This window comes from Macadamia integrifolia, unplaced genomic scaffold (assembly GCF_013358625.1).
Source record: "Macadamia integrifolia cultivar HAES 741 unplaced genomic scaffold, SCU_Mint_v3 scaffold495, whole genome shotgun sequence".
NCBI lineage: Eukaryota > Viridiplantae > Streptophyta > Magnoliopsida > Proteales > Proteaceae > Macadamia > Macadamia integrifolia.
In genome coordinates this window covers 255580-275973 of record NW_024870466.1, presented here as the reverse complement: position 1 = coordinate 275973, position 20394 = coordinate 255580, and the positions used below count along the sequence as shown (strand labels likewise).

Sequence of the window (20394 nt, the reverse complement as noted above, 5' to 3'; positions counted from 1 at the left end):
CAAAAAAAAAAAAGGGAAAGAAAGTTATGAGTACAATAGTCAACCATATAAACTATATAGAGCCTTGGCATTTCAGGGCTTTGCATTGCAGTGATGAACTATGCAAAGAATCCACACTACTGCAGCAACCCTGGCAGTTGGAAAATCCTTGGCTACTTGTCTTCGCATTTTCTGATTTCTTATTCACTTCAAACCTCTCTCAATTGCTTTTTGGAGAGGAAGGCAGACTTGCTTGAAATGATCCATTGGATGCTTCTGGATTTGGTGGCCCATGATCATCTCATTTTCCACCACTCTTCCAGAAAGTTTGGGCATTGAGGGACTCTATACATACAGGGATTTGTCATATTACAAAATCTTTCCTAGTTCTAATCTGGCTATTATGTACTAAATTATTTGACGGCTCCTCCTGTTTTTGGTTTCTTGAATAAAAGAAGTTACCACATCCAAGAAAAATAAGGTAGCAAGATCTGAACTGCAAATAATATGAGTTTGAAAATAATGGTAGGCATAGGAGCATTGCTATTCCCTACTTCATGTTATAGAAGAAGATAGGTACATAACATTTTTCTTATAGGAAAAGGAAGGTAAAGATTTTTGTATGGTGAAAATAAACAGATAGAGAAACAAAAAGAGAAAAAGTGCATCTTTAAGGAGGCAATACCTGATAGCATCTTCATATTTAGAATCTGGATGTTTTTGAAAGAACTTCTTTATATAGATATCCTCAGGAAGACTGATTTTCTCCACTTTTCCATCAGTACAAGGGAATGTCACAGGTGGAGCCCTGGATGATGCAATTTAATCATATGCAAGCATGTCATATATAACCAACAAATAACAAGAGATCAATAGAAAGTCGGCCCATGTAGGAAATAATTCGTTCTCTGGCACTTCTGTAAATGTCTCAACTTAAGCACCAAACACGAACAGAAAAAAAAAGTTAAACATGCTCAACAGCATTTTTTTTTTACTCTTTTCCTCTGTTGGAGAAACCTTGTGTTCTAAAGTTGTAACAAAAATTCAACTGCTTGAATCTCTGTCCTCCCTCTCCCTGATATGACTTGAAGACCATCATGTCCATCCTCCCTCCAGTGGTCTCAACCACCGGACAACCCCAACCCCCTCCCCTCCTAGTCTCCTTTCTACCCCTCCCACTCCAGACACTCCTGTGGATCCTTCCACCCAAACCATCCCTTCCTTCTGCCGATCCCCTCCTCCTTCCCATTCTCCCTCTCCCTGCCTCCCCCCCTTCTCCTAAACCCTGGACCTCCATTGTCCACCACTCCTCTCTCCCCCCCGGAGATGGACACTCCATGCCTCCTACTGTAATCAACAACAGAAAAGTGGGTCATTGCCCCTCTGGCCTCCTTGACCATGAAACTGCTAAATGGCAACACTGTGTCATCGGTCACTTCCCCGGCAGCCGACCCCTGTTCAGCATTGTCAAAGCTTTGCTCTCCAAAAAATGGCGTCCCCTCGGGCAGATGTCTATGTATCTCCTTGACAATGGAATCTTCCTTTTCAACATCACCCATGAATCTGACAAGCTCACAGCTCTTAAAGGTGGTCCCTGGAGAGTAGGAAACAAGCCTGTTTTTCTTCGTCAATGGGACCAGTTCTCCATCCTCACTTTCATTCCGTCCCTATCTAGGTTGCTCTCCCAAATCTCCCTCTACACTGTTGGTGTAAACAGGGACTTAGTGTGGTCGGCTCTGTCATCGGCAAGCCTCTCTTCTCTGACTGCAGAACCAAGCTAATGGACCGGTTAGCTTATGCTCAAATTTGTGTGGAGCTTTCTGCTGATGAAATACCCCCTTCCTCTATCACAATCATGGAAGAAGATGGGTTCATCTTCACTCAACTTGTGTAATATGATTGACTTCCTCCAGTGTACTGTTTGTAAAATATTTGGCCACCACGCTAGAGCCTGCACCCCTGCTTTGATCAAGAAGATGGCTGAAGAAATCCCTCCTTCAGAGACAAGTAAACTCTCAGCCGAAGAAAATCCCTTCATCCGTGGTCAAAAGAAGCTCCGTCACGGGCACCGTAGCAGAAGTCTTATGACATTACCCGGCTCGTCCTTGGTCACTGGCACCTTTACCAAGGCTCATTTGATTAGTCCAAATGTCCCCCAACAGACGACCGATGGATCCAACAGGTTCACCATTCTTGGGACCCTGTCAATCTCTGACGAAGACAATGTTGCTCTGTCTGATGGATCCTCTAACAATGGCGATGTTGCTCTGTCGCCTCAAGCCCACTCCTTTTTGAACTCTCCTTCTCGTATTACTACCCTCCTACACCCTTCCGCCTCTTCCTGCTTTTTCTCCCTTCTAGAGAAATTTCTAACCCTCACATCACTGCCCCTTTTTTCTCGATCTCCTCCCTTAATTCGACTCTTATCTGGCCTCACATCACCGATAGTTCTTCTTGCATCTCTACCCTTTCCTCAGCGATTTATTTCAGGCTTAACCAGCCTAACCTAAACCCTCCCATCCTGACCCAACCCTCTCTTACTCTAAACCATACCTCCATTGAACCTTTGGCCTCACCTCCATTAACCTTGACCCAACCCTTCCCCCCTCCAAACCCATAGATTCACCTAACCCATCTAACCCAACTTTTAACCCCTTCTTTGTTGACCCATTGAGAGCTCCTCTCTCACCCAACGGCCTCCACCGAGACCTGAACCATCTCCTTGCTTCGCGAGCCTCCCTTGCCATTGGCGATGATGCTCATGCTCCCCTTGATGCTGCTCTCATTTTGTCTCCTAGACAAAAATGCTCCGCCGCATTCTGCCACTGCCTCCCATGCCTCGGTCTCTCTGCCACATCACTTGCATCTCCCTTGAAGGATTATATTATGCTGCCTACTGCCACTGCTTCCCATGCCTTGTCTCTCCACCAGCAAACCCCCTACTTGATGCTTGTCTTTGAATCCGCTCCTCTCTACAGCACTCGCCAATACCCTCATCTGATGTCACGATGCTAGGTGCCACTCTTGCCACCACTAAAGCTCGTGTCATCCCCGTTGAAGTGCCTACAGCCTCCAAGACTGGCCCCTCCAAAGCTCCTGCTGAGTCCTCTAAGAAGAAGTTACCTCCCAGAAGCAAAAGAGCCTCCCTGGTCTCAAGCAACAGGCCCTCGGTGCTAACTACTGCTTCTTACCTCTGATCCCCACAAAACCAGTGTCACCCCTATAGCCTCCTACTCCCAATCTATTTCACTTGTCTACCTCTAATCCCTCTAGTGCTAACAACTGCTTTTTCTCTGCCATTTATGCCCTCAAAAGTGCCCATGAGAGGCTCTCTCTACGGTCTGATCTTTGCTCTCATACTACCACTGTTGGGCCCCTTCCCTGGGGTTTTCCGGGCAAGGTTTTAAAACTCGATCTCGCCAACCATCTCACTATCCCAAAAAAATGAGATTTGGCGAGATCTCGCCGAAACCTTGTATTTTTTGGGCGGTCGACTCGCTAGTAGATCTCGGTGGGCATATGGCCTTTGTAGGCCCTGAAGCTTTGTATTTACCCTATTTTAGCCATTCTAAACTCAATGGAAACATCAGATTTGCAAAAAACAAACTCAAAATGGTACTTTGACTTCATACCCTATGTAAATAGTCTCCGACTCTTTGGACCTTAGGCTAGTATACTCTATTCCACAATCGACATTCCACAATCAACACATGACACAACATAATCATAAGAATTTAAAAGACATCATATATAAGAAAAGTAACTCCAAACGTAGATGAGGAGGTAATATTCTCTACTTCTTAAGCTTCAATGAGTGTAGGATTGGAGATCGTCAAGTGAAAGCACCAAAGTCCTTGCTCCTTGGTGTTTTTTCTTTAAAAAAGTAGAGAGAAAGGCGAGATTTAGAGAGATCTGGCGAGATTTAGCGAGATCTGGCGAGATCTCGGCGAAATTTTGAAATCTCGCTCAAGATTTGGTCGGTTTTCTGCCTTGCCAGTTGGGCCATCTCGCCTTTTGGAAATAACGAGATCTCACCGAGATCTTGCCGAGTTCTTAAACCATGCTTGCGGGTAACTTTAATGTTGTCAGATTCAGCCATGAAAAACATGGGGGAGATCCTATTAACCTCCCCTCTGTTGAGGCCTTCAATGATTGCCTAAAAGACATAGGAATAAATGACCTTCGTCGGTCTGGCATAAAGCTATATTGGCATAATCGCCATTGTGGCCCTGCTAGGATTGCCTACAAACTTGACAGAGCCCTTGTCAATAAATCTTGGCTTGCGGTCTTCTACTCCTCCCATGCCTCCTTTGATCCCTTGGGTATCTCTAATCATTCTCCCATCTCTCTCCATGTGTGTCCTCTCATCTCCTTTAGTCTTAAGCCCTTCAAATTCTTTGACATGCAGACCCTCCATCAGGATTTTACCCCTATCATCCGTACTACTTGGGCATCTCAGTCCAAGCCTTCTCTTCCCCCCCCCCCCCTCATAGCCTCTGCAAATAAGCTAAAAAATGTCAAATCTGCCCTTAAGCTCTAGAATTCTACCTACTCTAGCAACATCTCATCTAAAGTTTCCTCTTGCAAAAACAACCTTGATATCATCAAATCCAGGCTCCAAATTGATCTTCATAATCAATCCCTTGCAAAGGAAGAAAATCTGGTTTGTCTTGAGCTATCCTCTCTCTTAGCTTAAGAAGAAAGTTTCCTTTGGCAAAAACCCATATTAAGTGGCTTGAGCTTGGGGATTCCAACATGGATTTTTTCCACCGATCTTTGAAAGCTTGCTCGAATGCCAACTCCATCCCCCTTCTCTCTTCCAGCAATGATTCCATCCTCCGCAATCTCAAGGACATCAAATCTGAAGGTGCTTCCTACTTCTCTAAGCTCTTCAATCCTCCCTCTCCTTCCCCATATTCCCAACCTCAATGGATTACTCAGCGAATACATTCCTGACTATCTTCAGCATATCCTCCATTCCATTCCCTCCGATGATGATGTTGGAATGTATGTAATAGGGGTACTTTAGGAACTGTCTTTATATTAAGTTGTCCTAATTTGTATTTCCTTTTTTTTCTCTTTCACCTCCCTTAGGGAGGAATATGTAATTCCCTAAAGATATTAGTTGAAACTAATATAGGTGAGATGAGTCAAGAGCCTACTCACGATTTGCCCTCATCTGTCTCTTTCTCCTCTCATCTTCTTTCCTTCTCCTCTCTTCCTCTCTTCTCACTTTCTCCTATGTCTCTAATCTTAATCTTCTCAACTTCCAACTTGGTATCAGAGCTACAAGGAGTTTGAGAGTCGACTAAGGCTTCTTCCTTTCATCCTTTGAGTCTCTTTTGAAATCCTAGAAAACAAAGGGGTCTAATAGAGGATATACTATGTAAAGAAATTCAACAAGAAGGCCTAATGAAGCTTTAGAAGCATCTTTAAGACTCTTGGAGGGCGAGTGAAGCATTATAAGGACCTATTGGAGCTCAAACCAAGCTTTTGGGCCCTGTCTAGCATTTCCGCCAGCCTTTCTTTCAAGTTTCTCTCTCCTCAAATGAGTGTTGGGGATGGGGGGCCTGTAAGTGTCACCCAAGGCCCCTTGTTTGGCCATCCTAAGCTGTGGTTCTAGAGTTGTGTTGTTGGAGCACAACTCAAATCCTTGCTTGCTATCAAGTATCGACAACACCTTGTCTTATGCATTTATGGTAAAAAATGGTTTATATTGTGTTTCTTGGGTTGTTTTCTTATGAATGTATCCTATCCTATGATGCATATGTGTGATTTTGGAATGAAATACTACAATTACTAGTGGATTTAATTGGTTTTATCTCAAGTTTCAAGGTGTTTTAACTAGCTGGAATTTTTTTCTGGTTCTGATAAGACAGTATTTGGGTATTGTGTTGCCCCTTGCTTTGGATCTCCAACTGTGGTTGTTTAGGAGTATCCATCCACCATGTCTGACCTCATTGAACCTTTGGAAGCTACAACGGGTGGGCCGAGTAGTACCAATCCCAGCTAGATTATCTTTGACAACCCCAATACTCAGATTTCCCTTGTCAAGTTGGAGAGCACCAACTATTTGAACATGTCATGCTCTGTGAAATTATCCTTGAGGAGTCAAGGGAAACTTGGATATATTAATGGGCCTATCAAGGCTCCCGCTGTCTCTAACCCAGAATATCATAAATAGAAAACTGCAAATTCCACAGCTATGACTTGGCTCCTCTTTTCCATGAAACCTAAGATTAGCAGAAGATTTATTTGGAAGGAAACTGCTAAGGATATCTAGGATAGTGTCTCTAAGACCTATGACAAGGTGGGTGACTCTATTAAGGTTTACAAACTCCTTCAACAAGCTCTCTCTATGAAGCAAGGAAACAGGACTAACTCTGACTATTACAATATTGTTGTAGGACTCTGGGAGGAGTATGATCATTATCGGGACCTTTAGTTGTCTAATCCTGAAGATGAAGCCAAAGTCTACAGATCCCTTGAAAAGGACCAAGTTCTGATCTTATTAGATGGGTTGAACTCGAATTATAAGAAATCCGGATACAGATTTTAGGATGGTCCCCCCTTTATCCCTTGATGAGGTGTGTAACTACTTATTAAATGAGGAGACCAGAAGAGGTTCTATGGAGTTTGCTCCTCCACTTGAGCAATCTTCTCATCCATCCACCACTCACAGAGAATGGCATGAAGGCGGACGAGGCCAAGGATCATCTCGTGGGGATGACAGGGATAGACCCCGACAGTGTGATGATTGCGGGAAACATGGACACACTCAAGAGAGGTGTTGGGTGCTTCATAGTCGTCCTAGTACATGTGGTGGTCGCCGAGGTGGGACCACAGCCCATGCTACTATAACAAAGACTAATCCTCGAGGACCCTCACAAGAAGATACCAACTCCTTCTCTAGTGATGTTATTGCAATGCTCCACCAGTTCATGCCTCAGCTTGATAACCCATCTACCTTAGATGCCTCAGCTTCCGTTATGCATGTCACCACATCTGCACTTCCACAGCTCCCTCATGGTTTATTGACTCTAGTACCACTGACCAAATGACTGGTACGTCCCACTATCGTGATTCTTACTCCATTGCCTAGTAAGGATAAGCTTCGGGTGGCTGATGGTACCCTCTCCTCTGTTTCCAGTAAAGGCAGTATTCCCATTACTTCTTCTATTTCACTTAAATCAGTTCTTCATGTCCCTAACATTACCTTGAACCTTTTGTCTGTGAGTACTTTGACTAAATCTTAGAATTATTACATCACATTTTTCCCTTCCCACCGTCTTTTTCAGGATTTGGTGACAAAAATTGGCAGTGGATGTGAGGAGAGTGGACTCTACCTCCTTAAGCCGCAATTATCTTTTTTTACTACACCACAATCCTACGCATATGGCCGTAATAGTAGTAGTTCTATAGATTTTGTGATGCTTTGGCATCAAAATTTGGGACATCTCTCTTTTGTTGTTATGAGGAAATAGTTACCTCATTTATTTACATCTTTTTCTTCTTCTCATGTATTTCATTGTGAACCATGTACTGCTGGTAAACATTGTCGTTCATTTTATCCCTATCACGGTAGTAGATATGTTGTTCCCTTTCACATTGTGCATACTGAAGTCTAGGGACCTTGTCCTAGTACCTCTTTATTTGGCCATCGTTACTTTGTTTCATTTGTTGATGATTTAAACGTTGCACTTGGACCATTCTTATGAAACAGAAGAGTGAGATTAATGATACCTTAAAAAACTTTCATAAAATGGTCTACACCTAGTTTGAAACCAGGATCAAAAGTTATCCGGTCTGATAAGGGGGGGAATACATGTATGGTGGTCTACAGGATTTTTTCACTGACAATGGTATTATCCATCAGCTTGCATGTGTTGACACACCCCAGCAGAATGGGGTAGCTGAGAGAAAAAATCACCATTTGTTAGAAGTTGGTAGAAGCCTTCTATTTGGTATGCATGCTCCTAAAAAACTTTTGTCTGAAGCTGTCCTTACTGCTACATTTCTACCAAAATCCTTTGGTTCCAAAACCCCTTCGTCCTCTTGTCTCCTCAGTCTTTTGCTTTTTCTCTTCCTTCCCAAGTGTTTGGTTGTATTTGTTATGTGCATGTTAACAAATCCTCCAGCACAAAACTCAATCTCAAGGCTCTCAAATGCCTCTTCTTCGGGTATTCTTCTATTACCATAGGCTACAAATATTATCACCCTTCTTCTCGTAGGCGATTTCTTTCCAAAGATGTCACCATCCTTGAGTCTATGCCTTTCTTTGCTTCTCATCCACATCATCTTCAAGGAGAGAATGAGAGTGCAAGTGAAAAGGCTGTTGATGCTATTCCACTTCTTACTCTTGTGCCTCTTACTCCTTTCTCTTTTGATATTGGGAAACATAAAGAGGTGGATGATGTTAACACTGTGGATATTGTTGATACTGGTGGGCCTTGTACAAAGAAGGCACCTGATATTGTGTACACAAGGACAAAAAAGACCTACCAAGAGTCCTCTTTGGATCCACATCTTGAGTTTCATCCTCCCCAGTCACATAACATTTCTTCTCCTTCTAAGTTAGACCTCCCTATTGTTGTTCAAAAGGGTAAGAGAGCTTGTACTAATCCTATAACCCAGTTTATTTCTTCTGATACTCTCTCTCCTACAGGTATTGCCTTTACTACTGATTTTTCTTCTACTTCCATCCATAAAATTGTTATTGAGCCTATAATAGACCCCAAGTGGGAGCAAGCCATGTCTGAGATAATGATGGCACGTGAAAACTGATTGATATTCCCAAGAGAAGAGTTCCAAGGCAAGATTGGGGGCCAAAGGGTAAAGTCAGGTCTATGGAATTGATTATCAGGAGACCTTTGCTCTTGTGGCCAAACATAACTCTATAAGAGTTCTTTTATCTGTGGCGGCAAACAAAATTTATCCTTTGAATCAGTTAGATGTGAAAAATGTCTTCCTCCATGGTGACCTAAAGGAGGAAGTGTATATGCCAACCCCTCCTGGATTCAAATTTCGAGCAGTTGATGATAACGTGTGTCTCCTAAAGAAGGCTCTATATGGTCTCAAGCAATCACTAAAAGCTTGGTTTGAGAGGTTTAGGCAGGCCATCTTGAAGAATGGGTATTCCTAGAGTCAAGCAGATCACACATTATTTACCCGAAGAGATAATGGAACCATCATAGCATTAATTGTCTATGTTGATGATATTGTGGTGACTAGAGCTGACAATTATGAGATAGCTAGGCTGAAAGCCTACCTAGCCAAACAATTTAAGATCAAAGACCTAGGACACTTGAAGTATTTCTTAGGGATTGAAGTGTTAAGGTCTAAGAAGGCAATTAATATTTTCCAAATGAAATTTGTGTTAGACCTATTGAAGGAAACAGGGATGTTGGGGGTTAATCGGTAAGTTCTCCTACTGAGCAGAATCACAAGTTAGGAGAAGACTGTGGCTCCTCTCTTGTTAATGCAAGCAAATACCAGAGGCTAGTAGGGAAGCTAATATATCTATCTCTGACTTGCCCAGATATCAATTACGCAGTGGGAGTAGTGACCCAGTTTATGCATGCTCCCAAGAGTAGGCACTTGAATGTTGTGTACCACATCCTCATATACTTGAAGTCCTCTCCAGGAAAAGGAATCTTATATGCCTAAAACAATCACTTGAGGATAGAAGGTCATTCTGATGTTGATTGGGCTGGATCCATCTTTGACAGACAATATACTGGCTATTGCACATTTGTGGTGGTTATATACTTACATGGTGGAGCAAGAAACAGACTGTTATAGCTAGATCTAGTGCAGAGGCAGAGTGCAAGGCAATGGGTCATGGAGTTTATAAACTCATTTGGTTGAGAAGACTAGTTCTTAAGTTGGGATATGATACTGACAGACCAATATGTCTCTACTATGATAATAAAGCAACAATAAGTATTGCCCACAATACAGTGCAACATGATAGAACAAAGCACATTGAAGTGGACCGGCCCTTCATCAAAGAAAATATTGACACTAGCAACATTTGCACGACCTTTGTGAAGACAAATGATCAGTGGCAGACATCTTCACTAAAGGACTCATCCCTCACCAGTTCAATTCCCTCTTATACAAGCTGGGAATGCATGACATTTATTCTCTAGTTTAAGGGGGAATGTTGGAATGCATGTAATAGGGGTACTTTAGGAACTGTCTTTATGTTAAGTTGTCCTAATTTGTAATTCATTTGTTTACACCTCCCTTAAGAAGGAATATGTAATTCCCTAAAGATATTAGTTGAAACTAATATAGGTGAGATGAGCCAAGAGCCTACTCACGATTGCCCTCATCTCTCTATTCTCATCTTCTCTCCTCTCTTCCTCTCTTCTCTCTTTCTCCTACATCTCTAATCTTAATCTTCTTAACTTCCAACTGATGAAATCCATTTTGCTATCCTCTCCCACAAAGTTAATAAAGCTTCGAGCCCGGATGGTTTTAGCATGGGCTTTTTCTCGTCATGGTGGGATATCATTAAAGATGACCTCATCAAAGCCATCAGAAGATTTTTCTTCAACCCCAACCAAATCAAAGGGGTTAACCACACCTTCCTTTGTCTCATTCCCAAATCTGAAGGGGCTTCCTCCATACTTGACTTTAGACCCATCTCCTTATGCAATCTCTTGTATAAGTTCATTGCCAAAATCCTTGTCAACTGTATTCAAAAAGTTATTGATTCTTTAATCAGCCCAAACCAATCCACTTTCATTGTTGGGAGAAGCATAGCTGACAACATCATCCTGTGTTTGAGCTTGCACGATTTTTTAACCACAAATCCCATTGCTCAGTGGCGTTCCTCAAAATTGACATTCATAAATCTTTTGATTCTCTTAAATGGGATTTCCTCTCCTCTGTCTTGCTCCAAATGTCTTCCCCCCCCCCCTTTTTGTCCATTGGATCCATGTTTGCATCTCCTCCTCCACCTTCTCTGTCCTTGTTAATGGTAGCCCTGCCGGCTACTTCCCTTCCTTTGTGGGCATCCGTCAAGGATGCCCCCTTCTTGCAGGAACATCCATAGTAGATCCAGTGCGCTTGCAAGATCTCCTTTAATAGCGGTATCACTTCCAAAGACAACAATACCTACATTCTCATTCTCAAATTCACGCTATTCTTTTCACACCGCTAGCAAATTCAACCATTTCCCTAGCTTGAATCTCGTTCAATCCATAAACATATGCAATCCCATCTCCAACTGAGACCACTCGCCTGTCCATTGGTATGCCCTAAAAAAAATTGATGTATGGATAGACCACACCTTTGACGGCCCTTGGCTGGTTAAGACCAAAGGGCTGCTCCAAGAAACAATTACCTGAGACTCCACCAAGGATCCAAGCTTTTGCCCTGAGGGGTTTAAGTATAGGTACCTTAAAGCCCACTCCCTTCAACGCTACCATATCTATTACGTGCGCTAACGCGCAACGGTGGTCGTAGATCAACTAGTGCTCTGACGCATGCTAAAGTGCATGGAAGGAGTTACTTGGTTCTTGCGGTTCACACGTCAAAGTGCTTCAAAAGGCGTCAACAGGTGCACTGTGCCTGGCCCCCTTCCTCTTCTCCCTTGGCCTAGAGGTGCTTTCCAAATCTATGCAATCTTCTACTAACCTCCATCTCATTCCCCTATCCCCAAATGCAAATCCCTTTCTCTCACCCACCTTGCTTTCGCTGATGATCTCATGATTTTCTCGAAAGCAAACCCCATCTCCATCTCTTCCATCATGTCCTCTCTCCTCCTCTTTGAAGGCCTCTCTGGCATTAGAATCAATCTCCTCAAATCCCATCTTTTCCTCTCTGGAGTCTTGGATGCTCGTACTAGATCTTACGAACTTCTTTGTTGGCTTTCTCCCTATTAAATAAATATGTCTTCCTCACATATCCCCTAAGCTTTCGGCCCATTATTGCACCCCTATACTTAACCTCATGAGGAAAAGCTCCAACTCTGAAAAAGCAAACTTCTCTCCTATGCGGGGCGTCTTGAACTTGCTAGATTCGTTCTTCAATCTATGTATATCTACTGGTTTTGTGTCTTTTTCCTTCCTCTCTCCATCACCAAAGCCATTGAATTGCTTCTCTGTTCCTTTGAAAAGGAACCGACACCTCCAAATTCTTCCATCCTGTTGGGCTTCTATTTGCCTCCCTAAATTCGAAGGCAATGGAGGGCTTGGATTAAGACGCACCCAGAAAGTCAACACTGTGGGTATCCTCAAGCTCATCTGGAAGATCGTTTCCAAACATAATAGCATTTGGATCTCTTGGGTCTACTCTTCCCTCCTTAAGATTGACTCCCTTAATAGACTCTTTCTCTTGGTCCTAATGCCTCTTGGATCTGGCATAACATCATTGACATGAGACCCACCGCTCTTTGAGAAATCTCCACCTCCATTGGTAATGGTATCTCTACCTCCCTTTGGCTTGATCCTTAGCACCCTCTAGGTATCCTCCTCTCTATTATCAGTCCTAGAGTCATTTACTCTTCTAGATTAGGTAGAAATTTCTGTCCCCTCTATTATCTCTTATAGTGGTTAGTCCCCTCCCTCCTCCTCCCCCACCCATCACAGATATCTGGTCTTCCCTCCCCCACTTCCCCCTGGCCATCGGGGAAGAGAAGCCCAAATCTCCTAGATTCCTTCCCCACTAGTTTGTTCACCTCTTCCTCAGCCTGCCATTTTGCTACATCCAAAGCCCCTCTCGTTCTTTGGCACACAATCATATGGTTATAGGCCATATCTCTCGCTGCAGCTTCTCGACCTGATGTGCTATTTTGAATTTCCTCCCAACGCAGTCCTTTCTCATCTACCGTCAGATCCATGTCCCCTCCCCTCTTATTGCCTTTGATAGAATGGGTTTGAAGATGCAAACCACCTTTTCTTCTTTTGCCTCTTCTCCTCTGCCATCTGGAAGAGTGTCCTCAGTCGTTGTTGGCCTTCTAGCAGAAGGAACCTCCCCCTTAGTAGGACATGGATCTGGGTTGACATAATGTTTGCCAGCTCCACCATCTGTGACACTGCCAGAATGCTTGCCTTTTGCACCACCATCAACCACCTTCGGCTGGAGCAAAATCTTTGTAGATGGACGTCCAAATCCCGTTCTTTTGATAAGTTTTGGAATGCCATCTAGTTTGATGTTAGCTCTAGGCTGGTCCCTTCACACTCGTATGGTTATATATCCCAAGGAACAAGCTTATTGTTGTCTCTTGGAGCCTTCACTCCACAATTTTGTCCCCTCTACGACCCCCTCCCTTTTTTGGGCTTGTTCCCCACTTCTTTGTTGGCTTTTTCCTCCCACCCGTTTTCGCCCCCTTGTATATTCTTTTCCGATCACATAATATATTTTATTCATCCAAAAAAAAATATTTGACTGCTCAGCCCCATTTGGTATATCACACCCCCCCCCCCAGTGCCCCCCAACACACATACACACAACAAGAGAGCTTCAGGTCAATAAGCAGGCAGATCATAAAATCAAAACTGGCAGTTACTAAACCGATCAGAACCACGATTGTGCATCAGTACATCCTAATGTTCAAGCAATTCAAGAAACCAATGACCTGTTTCACGTATTCAATGTTAAAACTCTAGTAAGGATAGAATCACAGAACATGCTACAATTTTGAGAAATGGCACTGGGAAATCAATCTCGCTGACAAAACCAAACAGACATTAAGAAAGAGTACATATATGAAGTGAAGAAGGGGCAAGGTAACAAACTCTTCCATGGCTTTAAGCCATATGGGTTTGGCCTTGGCAAGACCTTTCACGAGCTTCCTAGTTCTTGTCAGAAGATCTCCTTTCATGAACGACATGGTTGATGGTGGATAGTTGCTGGTTCTCTCTGTCAACCTCTGTCCCTCTGCCTGTCTTCACCCTCCCACTGAATTAGTCAAGCTGTGAAGATGACTAATCTAAATTTCTTACATGGATGAGGACACCCTCCGATTTGAATCTGATGGTCAGAAAGAATGCTATTGGTGAGGATTCACTTGATGAGGAGCTAATTAAAAAGAGCTAGCACACAATTTAGTAGGAAAATAGTAGAAGCAAAATCCACATTTAACCAAAACCACCACCCAAGTGTGTGACTTTAATTACTATATGAAATTGCAGCCTGTGTAGCCACTTTGATATTTTCTTCTTGGTTTGGTCCATCATCTATGACATTGTAAGTTGAAAGCCAGGTTCCAGGATTGCTGACTGGCTGATTTCCATTTCAGGTCCATGAAGAAGCACAATACTGGATTGCAGCTCTACAAATATATTTCTTATGCTGCATTTCGATGCGCTGATTTGGGGATTTCCAATTCCATGGAATTTAGAATTCATGAAATAAAAAACCCCTTAAATTGTGTAATTCCGATATTTGGATAAAATCCATGGAATTGAAAATCCCTTTCATAAATTCTGTTTGGATGCATTGAAACTGCGAGGATTTGGCATACATTACTTTGCTTTATCAATTACCTTACATCCACATTTCACAAATCCCACAACCATGTCTTTCCCATTTGATTTATTTAAGTAAATCAAATGACATACTTATGAAAGGAAAACTACACCAGGCCAACCCACTTGAACAATTTTAAACATTTATTAACAGGGGAGAAGAATTCAACATGCAGTGGAAACAAGTAGTCACATCGAAGAATTCAACATGCAGTGGAAACAAGTAGTCACATCCAAAATATACATGAAAATCAAAGCAATACAAGCTTACAAAGCACCAACATAAAGATGTCCATGGTCCAAAAGACATTAACAAGGCATCAGCCTAACCATTTAACAACCAAATCATATAGCATCCTTCATTCAATAAAGTCAGTTCAAATATAAACCAAAGAACCAAACTAGGAAGGAGAGCAACCAAGGAGAACTAAAACAAAAGCCGATGGAGATGGGGATTGGGTCTCTCCGATCACTGTGGAAGAGAGTCTAAGTGCCTAAGAAGAAGAAGATGGAGGCTAGTAACTCTCTTGGTGGTTTAAAGAACTACCACAGATAGAGAGAGAGACGGAGGGAGGCGCTAGGAGAGAGAAAAATCAAGAAAGAGAAAGAGATGGGAGATGGGAGAAAACCCTAGGGTTTTGGATCCAAAGGCTTTGATACCATGTTGGATGGGGTAATGACTTGTGCCTAGTATGCTACCAGCCCTCTTTATTTATAATAACAAAGAGGAAGTTCTAGAGTATAATAAGGACCATTAAACCCCTTAAGGACCTACAGACCCGTTTGGAATCTAACACTTTCCCTAAAACCCATTTTACAACACTTTACAAGTTGGTTTGTGATCATATGAGTTTGGATTAATGACTTAATTCTATCTGTATTAGGACTATATTGGTGCAATTGATGGCGCTCGTACCAGCACATCAATACCACTAGCCAAACAAATACTGAACAAAGGGGAATAAAAAAAAAAAAAAAAAAAAAAAAAAAAAAAAAGGGAGAAACCACCCAAATTGTCATGTGTGCATGTGACCATAACATGAAATTCATACGTGAAATTGATATCTTTACTTGTAATTATCTTACAAAGATATAAAAGGTGAAGAACCCGTGTCCTTGTGGACAGTGTTGGATGGTGTTGAAGATGTCTTGTACAGCCCGAAACTTAGGACGATGATTTTTCAAATGTCCCACAAATGAAGGCCATGTAGGACATTTCATGTGGGTAAGCGCCCACAATCCCGATGAGGATATTGATGAGCGCATCAATGATAATGGTCTCAAGAATGGCATTCGTACTATTCCACCGCAAGTCAATTGGCCTAAGTATTTCGTATTTAATGTTCTAATCTTTTTCTTTTTATATGGAACCTGATTATATCAATTGTTCTTGTTTATGTTAAATTTCGACTCTAGATAATTGTGTAATAATTGGTGCCATAACTTCTTGGACAAATTCAAAGTCAAGGATGAACTATCTAAACAATTTTAGTTTTTTACATTGGTATTTTATATTTTTTTGAAAAAAATAAATTAATTATGGAAGAACCCCAGTTTGAAGGAGAAGATGATGTTCAAAGGTTGGGAGTCGTTGGAGGATGGAGATAATGCTGTGAGAACCCCATTTTGAAGGAGAAGACAAACAGAGCGAGAGCAACTCACGATTCCATCGGGACCACCTTGTTACAAACCCACCCCCCCTTTTGTTTCACTTGAACCAGCATCAACCAAATACAGAGTAAACTGTAGACAGAAAAAGGGGAGAAAACTTAAACTCAAAGCAGAGAGAGATCAGAACACCCCGATGTTCTGGTTGAATTAGCTCCGAAAAAGGAGAACTAAATGGCTTATGCATAGAAGTCCTAGTGCTACTGGGAGAACTGAGCAGCAGTACTGAAAAGAAGATTACAGCAGTTCCTTTAATGGGGCTGTGAGAAGGAAAGGCAGCTTTGAAATTGAATATGTGCTAGAGGAATCACTGCCCTCCCTGATCCAATGCTATATCTACCTAAGAAGCAGAATACATGGCAAAATGACCATAGAAATTTAATTTGTGCCCCATTAAGAAATATAACAGCATAAAATAATACAAGATGACCATGGAACATTAGGGGCAACTGGAAAAAGGATATGCATTTAGCCATGTTTGGCTGCTCAAATTCCACTATGCTCAATAGGGTAGTGAAGGAGGTAAAATAAAATTCAGTTCACTTGACCTTATACTGTTGGCTTGGTTTCAAGTAGTCATCAAATCTTTGAAATGGTGATGTTTCTTAGTTGTTGAAAATTTATTAGCTCTACAAGAGTCATTCTTTCCAACCAAAGACCATTACAATGGAACATCAGTGTTACCACTTTAAGAGGCATTTCTATAGACTTTAATTAGATGTTGGGGCCATTCTTTGCAATTAGGTCATCACTCTTGTCCTATACAAATGTGAACACCACATCAAAGTAAATTTGATGGCTGTCAATCATGCACCCTGGTAACCCCTCCCAAACAACCCTTTCCCCAACTAAACGAAAAAATTTGCAGCACCCAGATCCATCTGGTAGTTGGAGTTGTTTTCAGCTATCAGATAGGTAATGATAAGTTTGCATATTTTGGTATAGGTGGCAAAAAGGAGATCTTATAAGGAACAATCCCTTGCTATCATATGCCACACATGCTCCAACGAATTTTACCAGTGGAGTAAAAGGTTATTTCATCATTAGTAATTGGCTGGCTGAGGTTCAAGCAGTTGATCTTCAGAAGTATCAGAAGTAGACAACATATATATTACCATAACCAACAACACTATGTTGAATCAATTTACACTTACCAGATTTGACAAAGGAAAAGTCGAGCAGTTAATTAAAACCATAATCAAGAGGGAAGCTGTCAAGCTGCTGTTGGAAAAGGAAAAAACAGAACGTTATAACTAATATAAATGAAATCGGTAATGAATTGTATATTTAAATAAATAAATATAAGAGAATCACCCTAGCATTATCCACAAGGGTGATGAGGGGAACGATCTGCAAGTACCGATCAATCTCAGCCTGAGCCTTCCTGAATTGATACACAATGTTCCATCCCATGGCCAGCAAATACAATTTAGCCAAGAAACCAACTTGGGATTATAGGGTTTGGGATTGGAGATTCTCAGACAAGAGCTCGATTTTTCGGACCGAAGAAGAAAGATATCGATGCCTAAACAGGTAAGCAATAAGAGAGAGAGAGAGAGAGAGAGAGAGAGAGAGAGAGAGAGAGTTACCTGGTACATTGTGCATCTCCAATCGAGCAAGAACATTCCAACACGAGCGAGAGAGAGATGAAAGTCCGGGAAAATTTTTCAGAAGTTGCAGACAAACTACACCCACAAGGTAGTTAGAGGTTGCGACTAACTATTTTTCAGTTAGTAGATTTGCATAAAAAAAATGGTTAATATTTGAGAGAGAGAGAGAGAGAGAGAGTACAATGAAGAACTCACCAGAGCGGGTGTGATTTGCGTGATGGGGACGAAGCTGAGTTCCAGACGGAAATCCAGGGATTAAAGGTCCTTGCGAGGGAGGAAGGAGCAGCGTCTTGCGTTGGGAGTTGCGAGGGCAATTGACCTGAGGTGGGTTTATGGGTTAATTTTATCAGGAATACGAAGAACTGGAGTTGCCAAACACATTTCCGTTCCCATTTCATTCCCGCATAACAAAAGAACATCAGAAATGTTCTCACGGAGAGTTACCAAACGGGCCTTAGTATTTTATGTTTTCTAATGTAATGGGCTGTCAGGCCCATTTCAACAGCAACAGCCTATATATGAAGAGTAAGTGGCTCATACCAATTTAACTAGTTGGCTGCATCTAAACTTCCAAAGTAGTGAAGTCTTCGAGATATCAATAGGTTCACGATATCTCAATAGGTTAGTTTCATTATTAATTGTGAAAGACCTTGAAAATATATGGTTCAATAAATATCTTGGAAAGAGTCCTATTGTAGGTCCTTGGAAATGTAAAGGTCATTAATTTTAGGAGAAAGTTCCAATGAGTTTAGAACTCTCAAATCATCTCTATTAAATGAGATGTTTGTTAACATTCTAAAAAAGAAAAAGAAGAAAAAAAAATGGTTACGAATTTGAATGAAATTAAGTTTATACAATTCTTCTGTGAGAAACATAGCTACAATGAGATTCTGTTCCTAGTGAGATGCAGCTTGGTTGGTGAGATAATAGCCTAGACTTTGGGTGAAACTTTTCAAGTCTTATATTTCTTCTTCTATCTTATATCCTCTATTCTTCCCATGAAAATATCATTGTTCTATCACTTATTTAAAGGTAAAGATATTCCCTGTTGTGCATCATCTTTTAATCAACCATACAAGTTTCTCTTAATTCTGATCACTTTTAAGTATAGAGATCTTATTATATTTAGACTGGTTTTGAATCTTATTATAAGGTTAGACCAGTCGCAATTATTTTGGTTTCAGATCTATGGCTAAACCTAGTTCAAGGAATTTGACCCAACAAATATTCTCAACTAAATCGCTAACAAGTTCTTTTTTATTTATTTATTTATTATTATTATTATTATTATTATTAGTAAGAGATTGGTAACATGATCAACAAGTACCAAACCACATGACTGCTATCAAGTACAAGTTGGAAGCCAAGTATTGGCACGCCCTCAACACCAGAAGAATGATATCGTGGCAATCATTGATGTCAATCCAAAGATGGAGTTCTATGATGGATTTCCTCCTAGCTGATGATGATGTTACGTGATCCATAGTACTCATGTTTGGTTCCAACAACAAAAATTATTGAGGATGACAATGATGAGGAATCTAATGTTGGTGTTCGATGTCTTGTATTCCGTCGCAGTTTAATCCACGGAGTACTGATGCAGCGCCTTGACAGGCAAAACGACGGTCCTGCTAGCCGATTAGCGGGCTGTGAGGATTGCAAGGGGGCAAGAGGCCCCCTTGCATAGCAGGGGGTGTAGGGGGCGCAGCCCCCAGATCGAATTTTTTATTTGAGGGCAATTGTGTACTTTCCGGATTAGGGTTTTGCACCATATATTTGTAGCGAGGGTTTCTTTCTCTATAATGCAAGCAATACTAAGAGGTGTGAGGACGAGTGCTGTAACTCTATTCTCCATTGATAGTGAAGCAGAATCTCATCTCATCGGGGACGTAGGCAACCTTGCCGAACCTCATAAAATCCGTGTGCATTATTTGTTATGTTTTTTCATTATCTTCTGCATCGTTTTAGGGTTGCGTTTCTCCATCTAATGAGTCTACCAGTACAGTGGACACTGAAGCGTAAGATGAAGACCACTTGGGTGCATCCTTAACTCTCGATAATCATTACGACATTGCACACATCAAGTTCGCCATTCCACCTGAATACATTGAAGAAAAAACTCCTAAGGTTGAAGACTTTATTCCTAAAGTCCCTACATCACCAAAGTTTTGGGGCTGGTCAAAATTTCTACATGTTGCTACTGCATCATGTCTACAAAACTTAAGGTCGTGTTTTTTTTTAAGCTGGTGAGGGCCAATATAGATCCAACACAAGTATTCATGCCAGAACAAGCCTAATGGGTTATATGGGCCATTGACTTAGTATTTTTATGTTTTCTAGTGTTATGGACCTATTTTGACAGCCTATGTATGAAGAATAGTGGCACATACGAATTCAACAATTAGCTAGATATGTTTCTCTAAAGTTGTGAAGTCTTGGGGATATCAATAGCTTAGTTTCATCATTAGTTGTGAAAGACCTTAAAAATTAAAAATGTAAGGTACATTAAATATCTTGGAAAGATTCCCAATGTAAGCCATTGGAAATCTAAAGGCCATTAAGTCTAGGAGAAAGTCTCAATGAGTTTAGAACTCTCTAATCTTCTTTATAAAAGGAGTTGCTTGTAAGCATTTTGAAAAGAAAAGGAAAGTCACAAA

General features: G+C 41.4%; 1 protein-coding gene across 2 annotated transcripts in view; it reads right to left on the bottom strand.

Moving 5' to 3' along the window:
- The window catches only part of LOC122068952, a 21018-nt gene extending 2920 nt beyond the window's left edge, over positions 1-18098 (bottom strand). The window contains exons 1-5 of one of the 2 annotated variants that reach the window (XM_042632858.1): positions 17933-18098; positions 17717-17812; positions 17282-17348; positions 13728-13962; positions 665-787 (exon numbers count right to left, since the gene is read on the bottom strand). In XM_042632858.1, the coding sequence (XP_042488792.1) occupies positions 665-787; positions 13728-13822 (218 nt within the window). In that variant the 5' untranslated portion in view covers positions 13823-13962; positions 17282-17348; positions 17717-17812; positions 17933-18098. The remainder of the gene's footprint in view (positions 1-664; positions 788-13727; positions 13963-17281; positions 17349-17716; positions 17813-17932) is intronic. The other variant, XM_042632859.1, reaches the window with a different exon arrangement.
- Positions 18099-20394: the final 2296 nt, after the last annotated feature.